Source organism: Zootoca vivipara, chromosome 12 (genome assembly GCF_965207765.1).
Source record: "Zootoca vivipara chromosome 12, rZooViv2.hap1.1, whole genome shotgun sequence".
Taxonomy (NCBI): Eukaryota; Metazoa; Chordata; class Lepidosauria; order Squamata; family Lacertidae; genus Zootoca; species Zootoca vivipara.
Window position 1 is genome coordinate 4597997 of NC_142595.1, and position 12479 is coordinate 4610475.

Sequence of the window (12479 nt, forward strand, 5' to 3'; positions counted from 1 at the left end):
TCCTGTCGACTGTGAAGTGATTTCTGAGTGTATTTGAAGAGTTGTCAGCTCAGGATACGTTCTGGTTAACACACCATTAAATTCTCTAGGATGGATGTCTTCTTTCTGTAGGTCTAATCCATGACCATACACATCCTTTTTGCCTCTGCCGAGGTTCATCATCATTGTTGCACCACCAGTGGCAATTTATACGGTTGCGCTGGCGAGAGCCAGTGTGGTGTAGTGGTTAAGAGCGGTAGTCTCGTAATCTGGGGAACCGGGTTCACTTCCCCGCTCCTCCACATGCAGCTGCTGGATGACCTTGGGCTAGTCACACTTCTTTGAAGTCTCTTAGCCCGACTCACCTCACAGAGTGTTTGTTGTGGGGGAGGAAGGGAAAGGAGAATGTTAGCCGCTTTGAGACTCTTTCAGGTAGTGATAAAGCGGGATATCAAATCCAAACTACTCTCTTCTTCTTCTTCTTCTTCTTCTTCTTCTTCTTCTTCTTCTTCTTCTTCTTCTTCTTCTTCTTCTTCTTCTTCTTCTTCTTCTTCTTCTTCTTCTATTAAAATAATATTTTCCAACTCATTCAAGCCCTTCCCCTGATAATTCTTTATGCTATTGTTTTTTCTTCTTCAGCTTATCAAAGATGTTTCTTGCTCATGTGAATAGGAGCAGGAGAGGGAATCCAGAGGTACTGCTGTAAGAGGCCCAGAACCTGTAAGAGGGTCTGAGTTTTCATTAAGAAAATAAGCATGTATCTAACTTTTTTAGAATGAAAGCTGTGCAACAAAATGGGCAGACACCATTTGAAGCAAATGCTTTGTGAGGTATTAACACTTTTCAGTGTTTTAGCCAATAAGTGAAGAAGTCTTAGCTCTGATTTACGAGTGCAATGACTTTTTCAGCGGGAACTCACCAGAACTCAGTTCTGGCACCTCTCTGGCACTAACAGGGTGAGTTTCGGCACCTCTTTTTTAGAAAAACAGCACTGATGAGTGCTATGCATGAATTCTGAGTTAGACACATATTGGAGAAGAAGCAAAAAACAGCACCAACATAACCCAGGAAGTCCTTTCTCCATACAACATAATGGAGACTTCCTGGCTCATTTTGAAGCTGTGTTTGGCCTTCCTTGGTTTCCATGTGACTGTTTTTTCCTCTGAGATTTTTAGAAGGTATTTTAGTGCACCTGTACCGAGGCAATACATGTCCACTCAAAAGCAAAAGGCAGTATCAAAGACAAAAGTTTGTCCTCTCTCAGACAAATTTACTTTCATGCAAAAAGGTTTAAGGCTTGGTCTTGTCTGTTGACAAAAGGCATCAAAGTCCCAGCCTTGAATTCACTATGCATATAAGAAAACCTTTTGAGTTCCCCCTGCCCCCTAATGCCAGAAATGTATTATGACTTTTACAATAGTACAGTCACTTATGGTAGTTAGTTTATGGAGCAGCTGTCAGGTGTTTTATCAAGCCTCTCTTTGGTACCTCTCTTGGGAATAAGACCATAAAGTACCATCTGGCTGAGATCAAGATACAAGTGCTTGACCTCCACATACAGTCCCCGTCAAGCACTTCATTCGGAGCTGGCAAGATGATCAGAACCTGAACATACTGTTCTGTGCAGCTTTGTAATTTGGCAGCATAGAAATGTTCTGCAAATAAACCAAAGTCCACCAGGCTTGTCAGACGCGTAGGCCATACTGAGATTTTAGAAGACCTGCACTTTTCTGAAAGCAGATAATAATTGTACGACAAGCAGTAGACACCAAAGTTTTTGAATCCCTTGTAAGGGTTTCCCAGACTGTTCCAGACAAGGTAATATAAACAGCCTTCTCAAGAACAAAGAAAGGATTTTGAAAAATTTAAGAGCTCTGTGTGGCTTTCAGAGGTTTCCCTCCATCAGTTGTCATCCGTAGGTTTGGAGAGGACTGAAGTGAATGGTCATGCTTAGAGATGGGGAGAAGTTAAGCCATTAAGAGATATCATGAATTTGCACCCAAAAAGTGCCTAAGTTGAAATGGAAGAGAACACATCAATTGTGAATGGCACGTATGTTTAAAAGGTGGGCTTTTCACCAACAAAAGTGTCAGCAGGAACAGACTTTTCTCCCAAATCCAACTTACAATGTTGGATTCACAATTACCGGTAATGAATGTTACCAAAGTGTTTTGCCATTTGAATCCAGCTGTGCTGTTTATACCAGAGTCCCCAAAACTGAACTGTGAATTGGCCTTCAAACTCCTAGAATGTTTCCCAATGCAAAAACATGCCCTGTTGCTGTTGTGATGTTGGCATACTGCTTTTCCCCTTAAGAAGACTAGCTGCCACTGAAGCAACAGGACTTTGGCAGAGGCTGGATGGGCATCTAACAGGGATGCTGCTGTTGAGTCTTGCATTGTAGGTCCTGCATTATTAAAGAAGCATGCTGCTAAACCTGTGCCTAATACTCTATTTTTTCCGGAAGAAATATCAACAACCTCAGGTATGCAGATGCCACAACCTTGATGGCAGAAAGTGAGGAGGAATTAAAGAACCTTTTAATGAGGGTGAAAGAGGAGAGCGCAAAATATGGTCTGAAGCTCAACATCAAAAAAACCAAGATCATGGCCACGGGTCCCATCACCTCCTGGCAAATAGAAGGGGAAGAAATGGAGGCAGTGAGAGATTTTACTTTCTTGGGCTCCTTGATCACTGCAGATGGTGACGCCTGCTTCTTGGGAGAAAAGCAATGACAAACCTAGACAGCATCTTAAAAAGCAGAGACATCACCTTGCCTACAAAGGTCCGTATAGTTAAAGCTATGGTTTTCCCAGTAGTGATGTATGGAAGTGAGAGCTGGACCATAAAGAAGGCTGATCGCCGAAGAATTGATGCTTTTGAATTATGGTGCTGGAGGAGACTCTTGAGAGTCCCATGGACTGCAAGAAGATCAAACCTATCCATTCTGAAGGAAATCAGCCCTGAGTGCTCCCTGGAAAGACAGATCGTGAAGCTGAGGCTCCAATACTTTGGCCACCTCATGAGAAGAGAAGACTCCCTGGAAAAGACCCTGATGTTGGGAAAGATTGAGGGCACAAGGAGAAGGGGACGACAGAGGACGAGATGGTTGGACAGTGTTCTCGAAGCTACGAACATGAGTTTGACCAAACTGCGGGAGGCAGTGGAAGACAGGAGTGCCTGGCGTGCTCTGGTCCATGGGGTCACAAAGAGTCAGACACGACTAAATGACAACAACAACAACAATACTCTATTTTTAAAATGCTTGCAAATCGACAGGGATGCATGAGCATGAGCATACCAGTATAGTAATACTCATTTATTGAATTAAGTTTCATTAATTTACACACATCCTAGGAGAACTTAGCAAATAACGATGAATGAAATCTAATATAGGGGGTATGATCTGGTTGTGGCAGCCCCCTGGTACAGCAGCCATTCCATGAGCAGAAACCCTGTCCTTGCAGCCAAATCCAAAAGGTGTCTTACACGGGCAAAAGTGTTGTTCATCGTTTACCTGTTGTACTCAGTTTTTTATTCTTACATTTGTGTAATAATAATAGCTTGCGGAACAGTGCCAAATCTCCCACTTTTCATGCCACCATTACTTGGGATCTCAGTGCACTGTTAGATTCTCAGTGCCAGGGCTTGGTCTGAAGGCATAGGATGCAAAAGCTTTTCTGAAGCTGAGCAGTTTTGGTCTAGTCAGTGCTTGGATAAGAGACTGTCTGGCTACTACACTTGGTATTGGCCAATGGAGGAATGGTTTGGACTTGGCTGAGATGGCAAAATTCACATGTTATAGACTTCTTGTGCGGAGAAGAAAATGAAATAATGACATTTGGGTTTGAAGGCTGAAGATAATGTTGGTTTATAGAAAGTAGTCTTGCTGGGTGTTATGTTGGAGTGGATGAGTTGAATAATGTTTATATATAGCTGACAGGCAGAGAGTCTAAAGTTTTTAGTTTCTTAACTTTATTTTTTCCCCTTTTAATTGTTTTTCTATCTCTCTATCTCTACCTGTTTCTCTTTATTTTATTTTTTCTTCTTATTCTCTCTCTCTCCCTCTCGATCTGTGTTGCTGTTTTTTCCCAGATTAGCGCTTTAGTTTGGATAAAAAAGATATTGGATAATATTATTTGTAACTCTCTTTTAAAATTCTAATAAAATATATTTTTTTAAAAAGATAAAAGTGCCTGGGAACTCACCTTTGGTTCCAAAAAGAAAGAGGCAGGATATAAATGAAATAAGTTAATTGAAAGTTATTCCCTTTCTTTACACAAAAGCTCTAGTTACAGGTAGGTAGCCGTGTTGGTCTGAGTCGAAGCAAAATAAAAAAATTCCTTCAGTAGCACCTTAAAGACCAACTAAGTTTTTATTTTGGTATGAGCTTTCATGTGCATCCGAAGAAGTGTGCATGCACACGAAAGCTCATACCAAAACAAAAACTTAGTTGGTCTTTAAGGTGCTACTGAAGGAATTTTTTTTATTTTACACAAAAGCATCAAACATTGTTGGAAATAAATTTTAATCCTGAATCCAAATTAAAGTCTAGTGGGTTTTGGAGGTTTCTGCATAAGTTTGTTCCTTGTTTTCTAAATGATGGTGACAAAAAGGACTGTATTTAGGGAAATGGAGGAAGCCACATTTTTTTCCTTGCCAAAACAAACATACGCAGACATGTGTAATCTACGCATTTCAGTGCATGTGAAAATATTTGGTGCTGCAAAGTAACTTCCTTGGGTGAAAAGAGAGAGGAAATCAAAACTACTTTAGTCATTGAACATAGGGAATTTGTTTATGAATATCATTTCCTGACAGACACATTCAGCCCAGAACTAAGTGTTGCAAAGAGTGGGGGAGGGATGTGAAATTTGAAGCTGCCTGATGCTAAGCAGTAAATGTCTGCTCTGATGGATGGTGGTGGCTCTCCAGCATGAATATGGCAAAAAATACAAGCACACATTGCAAGAAATATTTCAAGAGCAAAGCACCATACCTGGGGGCTGTATAGGGAAATGTGCAGGAAAGAGTAGAACAAATTGAGGGAGGCATTTACATTACGATACATATGATGCAGAACAAAGTTATATAGTATACTTGTCATGTACTAAGTTGCATATGTGAAATGGAACAAGACTACATTCTGCATATTGAGTTGAGCTGTAGGGAGGTGATGGCCATGCGGGGGGAAAAACTTCTGGTTTGACTTTGTGACCTTGATCAGATAAGTTAAGACTTCTCAGTCTTTTAACTAGAGGTGCCACGCACAAGTATGCAGACTCTGTCATGCAATGAATAGAGCAGGCATCCCCAAACTTCGGCCCTCCAGATGTTTTGGACTACAATTCCCATCATCCCTGACCACTGGTCCTGTTAGCTAGGGGTCATGGGAGTTGTAGGCCAAAACATATGGAGGGCCGCAGTTTGGGGATGCCTGGAATAGAGCATAGCATTTCTATAGCCCTTTTGCAAACTACTCCACATAATTCATCTCGATGATCCTTGCACCAGCTGTGCAAGGTAAGCTAGAATGATCTCCAGACTCATGACCTCCAGACCAAAGGATTCAAGTAACCACACACACAAAACCCCTTTTGGTTTTAACATGTTGCGTTTAAAAGCTTCCCATGTTCACTCAAGTTCCAGAATGCTATGAAACTGCAGCTGTTAAGGGCAGACATCACCTTATCTGTCATGTAGAGAAATTGCTTTCTTGGAATGGAAGGGCTATTGGGATCGCAGCCCACGTACCCAGGAAAACAGTCAGAAATCTGCACTTCAGGAAATATCTCTCCAAAGTTTCGAGAAATAGATTCCCAATTCACAAGGAGGTGAATGGTGTTGAGAAACTGAGAAACTAGTACATTATATATATATGACAAATATAGCTAATAGCTAGGTATGCTTCTAAGGTGATTTAACCGTACGCCTAAAAAGCTAATGTGATGTGACAAATGTGTGTCTGCAGGCATGGCCATCATTACAAGAATCGCAGTCCTCACCTGCAATGTGTACATTTGGTGGCAAATAGCTCTCTATTGACCCAAATAGGCACCACTGACACATTCCCAGCACTGCCCACCAGGCTACATAGACAACGTGCAACATCCAAAACCTTTGTACCAGGCAGGCAACTCAAAATGTGGTCTGCACACCCTTCTCACATCCAGCTAGCTATGTCCATAATGCTTTAATCGCCCACAAATAGGGTCCCCCAAGAAATCTCCCCAAGTCTTTATCATGGTCATTCTGCAAAGGGTAGGAGACAGTGTGAACTCTGTCATTGGGAAAAAGAATCTCTGCTATTCTATTTGCTGTATATGCAACATTTTTGACAGATTTACAAGACCCCATTTTGTGGCCCATAATGCCACACACACACACACACACTGAAAGTGTTGAAGATAATTATGGTTCTCCAAATGCAATAGTTCAAATACTTAGAACAGTTTCCCTCTCCTCACATTTTTGGCAGATGTCCCCAAGCGAATCGCAAAATGATTTACAGAAGAAAAAACGGCGTGCCCCTCCCCCACCGACTCCTCCAATGCAGAACAGGACAGAAGAAATGGAAGACAAGAGGAAAAGCACCGTTGGTAAGAACGATTCATTATGATTGCACCTGATGCATGTGCTTTATGCTGAAATGCAAGTTGTGTGACATATTAGTACTAATAGTAACATATTCCCACCTGGACAAGAAACAGTGTAATCTGGAAAATTATTAACATGACAGAATGAAAGTCTGGAAATAAGAAATAATCTATATTTTATAAATTTGTTGAAGAACTCTGCTGGAGTAGATCGATCGATAGATAGAGTGTGCAACATATAGTGTATGTTAAATAATTGGTTATATTTCAGTTTTTATTGTAATGTTGAATATTAAACAGCACTCTCCTGCTGCTTTAACATTCCTTTCTTAGGTACTCAGACAACATTCCTCCACCTTTATCTAGCTACAGAAATTACTTATGAAAAAGTGTTGTATATTGTATATATACAAGGACAATAAAACCCAAATTAATGGTTGTTGTTTCATGAGTATATATTGGATATTATAGGCAAAGTTGTCCCATGTCTAGAAATAATAAGTTGTAAATCAGTCCAGGGCATAAAAAAGCACACTCTTCCAAATTTCAAATGAATTTGGTTCAGCTGAAAATTCTTCGCAATCAGTTGGTGTTATACTTAGTCACATCCTTAGCAAGCTGCCATTTGATGGATTGCTAAAACCTATGAGAGAAATCATACACAGCAGCAATAACCAACCAGTACATTAAATTAATCAAGTTACAGCTTTTGTGATGCATTTAAGATTCCATCTGATGGCTTCATGTTCCCTAAGCAACCAGTACATGCATAAATAAACACTCTTAATTGCTTACATTACAAATGCCTTCCATTTTGGAAGAAACCGTTTGGCTTTATGTCTATCTTTATTTCCACTAAATTACCTCATATTTAGTGTTCCAATTTTTAAGTAGCAATAGAAATCCATTAGCTTGGGTATCACTGGTGTGCTTGTTTATATATCTAGAAAGAATGTTGTTATAAAGGACTATTTTTAGAACATTGTACATCCCTTTAATCTCTCTGGATGCTACCGTATAACCTTACTTTTCCCACAAGGGGTACCATCCTGAATAATATATTGAGGGGGCCCAGGTAAGCCCTGGCCGGCACAATCAATCACAGGATGCAGCACGCACACATCATTTGAATGGCAATGGCCATCAACTTTGGGGGTCTCCGGCCCCCTCAAATATTTTATGGGGGGGGGCAAAGGGACTTTGGCCCCTAAGAGTTTGCTCCTATGGTTTCCAACCACCCTCATTCTACCTCTATATTTACTGGTGACAATGAAAGTTTTGAATTATACCCTGATAATTTCATGCCATTGCACAGAACATGTTGGATGAAAGAGAATCAGTCATGTGGTTTAGTGAGCAAAGCGTCAGGCTTAGCCTGAGGAGATCACGATTCCAGTACCCCCTCTCAGCCGTGGAGCTCACTGGTGTTGTTGGGCCTGTTGCTCTCAGCTAATTTGCAAGAAAAAGTATGTGGGGGGATTTGCCACCCCACAATCCTTGGAGGAAGGTAGACGTCTAACAAATGACATGTCCACAGCATACCTGCCAAGTTGCTGTCAGAGAAATAAGGAACCGGGCCGGAAATAGCAGACCAGAAGTAGCGCTGCCGCTATTTTGGAACTGGGCGGAGCATGCTCAGAAGTGACTTTTGATGCTGCTTTGCCCAGTTTCAAAATGGCCACCGCACCAGAAGTTGCACTGCAGCCATTTTGGAACTGGGCAGAGCAGCATAAAAAGTCGCTTCTGAGCATGCTCTGCCCAGTTCCAAAATGGCCGCCGCGCCAGAATAAACGGGAAAAACAAAAAAATCCGTTTTTTCAGCTAGGAACAGCTGGAAAAACGGGGATTTCCCAGGGAAAACGGGAGACTTGGCAGCTATGGTCCACAGTAGTACAAGGGATGACTTGTTGACTTATGCCCCACTTAGTGTGTGTTGGCCGACATGTTTTACATAAATTTAAAGCGCTATAGCAAGGATGGGGAACTTGTGACATTCCAGACGTTTATGGACTCAAGTTCTCATCAGCCTCAGTCAACATGGTCAGGGTTCTGAGAGTTGTAGTTCTGCAATGTCTGGAGGGAAATAAGTCGCAGTGCCTCCATTATAACTTCTAAGAATGTTTGCAGAATTTAACAGCATTTATATGAATGGGTGTTTTGGTGATATCCAGTTAAATAATAGAGTAGACCCATTGAAATAAATCAACTTTACGTCAGGCAATTGATTTGAATGTATCTACTCTGAGTAGGAGAGGTGGATGAAAGAGAATAAAATATGATACAAGGGAAGAATGATGGGTCAGCTGACCTGATCAGACAATGCAAGACCACAAATAGGGCTTGAAGTAAGGAAAAATATATTGCACAAGGCAGTACCTTGTGGTATTCTGAGCACACGCTTTGAAGTTTTTGATTATCATTAAAAAAATACTCCAAAGCATGCCTACACAATACCATACTTGCAAATTATACCATCTAGCAGGCTTTCTCACAATTATGAAAAACGGTGTTCGATTGATTTTCCTAGATGCCCACAACTTAAAACAGTCAGTATTTATTAGTCGACACGTCCAGATGCTAATCGGTGGATGGCAGTTTGGGAAAAGTGGTTTTCACATGCAATCGGAGCAACACTAAGCAATAGATATTTGACGATGATAAAAGTAACTAGTAAATTCCAATTGATTCCCCTGTAGGTAATGGACGGCACGTGCCACAAAAGCCTCCTAGAGGCACCCCACGTGGCCCACCCCAGTTAGTGATCCCCCCACCCCCACCATACCCTCCTCCTGACAGAGATACTATGGATCCAACCGTATTGTACAGTGAAGCCGATGTTAAAGACCCACCCAAGCTGGTACCTAAACGTATGTTTGAATAATTGCATATTTCTTTTTCTTTACTTCTGTGGCCGGGGGGGGGGGGGGGCTTTTCCAGACTTTCCTCTGTTCCCTTTCCAGTCATACATGTGCTTTCCTCTCCAGTCTGTCTCCTTTTTAAAAAAATGTGCAATGCATTATATTAATTTGACTAATATATTTGTTTCAAGAATGTCAACTCTTTACTGGTAACAATCATGATCTTACTTCATGCATTTGGATACGAAAATGAGATTCTTTATTTGTTTTTTGTTTTGTTTTTTATAAAGTTTATTTATTTATTTATTTATCTTTGGTTTTCTTGTAGTTTCCTCTCATTTCAACATAGCTTTGTTCTTTTTTCCCTCGCTTTCAATGAACATTGTAGCCCATTTTCCACAAAAATACTTTTTTGAGTTATAATATTAAATAGCCCACATTTATTCTCGTATCTATCTAGTTTTTACAGTCTACAGCTCTGCCTTTTTCAAAAGCACCTGACTTATCATAGGTATAAAACTGTGTTGGGGGGGGAGGGGAGACGGCATTTTTAAATGCTAAAAAAGTAATAATGAAGAACAAAATTCACAGTTTTTCATTAAATTTTGACTGTTTTTTAATAGAAGTTTTGTAAATGTATTTGCATCTGCAGTCAGGAATGAAGCAAGATTGGAGGGGAAAATATCATGAAAACTAACCATTGTCTAGGGACGCAGGTGGCGCTGTGGTCTCTAAACCACAGAGCCTAGGGCTTGCCAATCAGAAGGTCGGCGGTTTGAATCCCCGCAACGGGGTGAGCTCCCGTTGCTCGGTCCCAGCTCCTGCCCACCTAGCAGTTCGAAAGCATGTCAGAGTGCAAGTAGATAAATAGCTACCACTCCAGCAGGAAGGTAAACAGCGTTTCTGTGTGCTGCTCTGGTTCGCCAGAAGCGACTTAGTCATGCTCCCTCGGCCAATAAAGCGAAATGAGCGCCGCAACCCCAGAGTTGTCCGCGACTGGACCTAACGGTCAGAGGTCCCTTTACCTTTAACCATTGCCTGGGTTAAAGCAGCCTGCCTCTTTTTTACAGACAGTTTGGAACTGTATGGACAGGGCCCCCCAGTATTACTGACTACCCATCTGCTGACAGGGCAAGAAGGAAGGCTGACTTGAGACAGCACTAGTGGGGGCCACATTTCTGTCACAGTAACAAAACTGGGACCTGAGCCCTTCCATCTAAAACAACTTAAGGGGGATGGGGAGTTTGAAGAGTCTGCCTCTGATTCTCCCCCTGCCTAATACCCAAGTTCCAGAGTCAGTGGCCTAAAGGAACCCAACTAGATATGGAGAGCAAGTTCAAGGGAAAGCTAGTGTTTGCTAAGGTTAGGGATGGGGGACAAATTTAATTCAGTTTGCATTTAAAGCCGAATTTATCATAGCCTCACCTTCCAAAAAAATACAAGATTCAAAACACAGCCGTCCAAAATGTGCATGTCTATGAAGTTGTGATTTTTTTTCTTTACAATATTTTATTTTCAAAACATAAACACAGCAAAACAGTATATCAATGGGAGTGCCTGATCACCTCATCTGTCTCCTGAGAAATCTCTATGTGGGACAAGAAGCTACAGTTAGAACTGGATATGGAACAACTGATTGGTTCAAAATTGGGAAAGGAGTACGACAAGGTTGTATATTGTCTCCCTGCTTATTTAACTTATATGCAGAATTCATCATGCGAAAGGCTGGACTAGATGAATCCCAAGCCGGAATTAAGATTGCCGGAAGAAATATCAACAACCTCAGATATGCAGATGACACAACCTTGATGGCAGAAAGTGAGGAGGAATTAAAGAACCTTTTAATGAGGGTGAAAGAGGAGAGCGCAAAATATGGTCTGAAGCTCAACATCAAAAAAACCAAGATCATGGCCACTGGTCCCATCACCTCCTGGCAAATAGAAGGGGAAGAAATGGAGGCAGTGAGAGATTTTACTTTCTTGGGCTCCTTGATCACTGCAGATGGTGACAGCAGTCACGAAATTAAAAGACGCCTGCTTCTTGGGAGAAAAGCAATGACAAACCTAGACAGCATCTTAAAAAGCAGAGACATCACCTTGCCGACAAAGGTCCGTATAGTTAAAGCTATGGTTTTCCCAGTAGTGATATATGGAAGTGAGAGCTGGACCATAAAGAAGGCTGATCGCCGAAGAATTGATGCTTTTGAATTATGGTGCTGGAGGAGACTCTTGAGAGTCCCATGGACTGCTAGAAGATCAAACCTATCCATTCTTAAGGAAATCAGCCCTGAGTGCTCCCTGGAAGGACAGATCGTGAAGCTGAGGCTCCAATACTTTGGCCACCTCATGAGAAGAGAAGAATCCTTGGAAAAGACCTTGATGCTGGGAAAGATGGAGGGCACAAGGAGAAGGGGACGACAGAGGACAAGATGGTTGGACAGTGTTCTCGAAGCTACGAACATGAGTTTGACCAAACTGCGGGAGGCAGTGCAAGACAGGAGTGCCTGGCGTGCTATGGTCCATGGGGTCACGAATAGTCGGACACGACTAAACGACTAAACAACAACAACAACATGGCATAGTGACAATATTACATTCAGACACACCCTGCCCTGAAATTGGTGGGAAGGAACCAACCTCCCATTGCAAAACAGCAATGCTCAGTTCAGGCAAAATAAAAAGAACAGCGACTTGGTATTCCTAGCTGCCAGTCGTGATCCTGGGTAAAATTTCTTTCTAAGCCTTCTGGCAAATATCTCTTTGTCCATGTAAATAAATCATTTGGGGATAATTGAGGGAAACAACCATATGTGGGAAGGCTGATGCCCAGCACAGGTTCGTAGGTTAATGTCTAGTGAAGAGAAAGAATTCCCATTCTAGTTCAATCTCTTAGCCCAAACCTCTGTCCCAGTGCCAAGTGGCCTGAGGGTTGGCTTCCTGCATTGTGATGTAGGAAAGCCATGGAACCAGCCACTTCCTGTCAGCTGCCACCCAGTTCCCTTTCTGCACAGAACCCACTTTTACTGGGTTCGCGTCTCCGCTCCTCC

General features: G+C 41.8%; 1 protein-coding gene across 19 annotated transcripts in view; it reads left to right on the forward strand.

Annotated features, from left to right (window-relative positions):
• The window catches only part of COBL (cordon-bleu WH2 repeat protein), a 106157-nt gene that overhangs the window by 58052 nt on the left and 35626 nt on the right, over window positions 1-12479 (forward strand). For 13 of the 19 annotated variants that reach the window (XM_035136100.3, XM_060282184.2, XM_035136101.3 and 10 more), the window contains 2 exons: window positions 6458-6578; window positions 9272-9442. In XM_035136100.3, coding sequence (XP_034991991.3) covers window positions 6458-6578; window positions 9272-9442 — 292 coding nt within the window. The remainder of the gene's footprint in view (window positions 1-6457; window positions 6579-9271; window positions 9443-12479) is intronic. The other 6 variants (XM_060282187.2, XM_088655940.1, XM_088655938.1 and 3 more) reach the window with 1 other exon arrangement.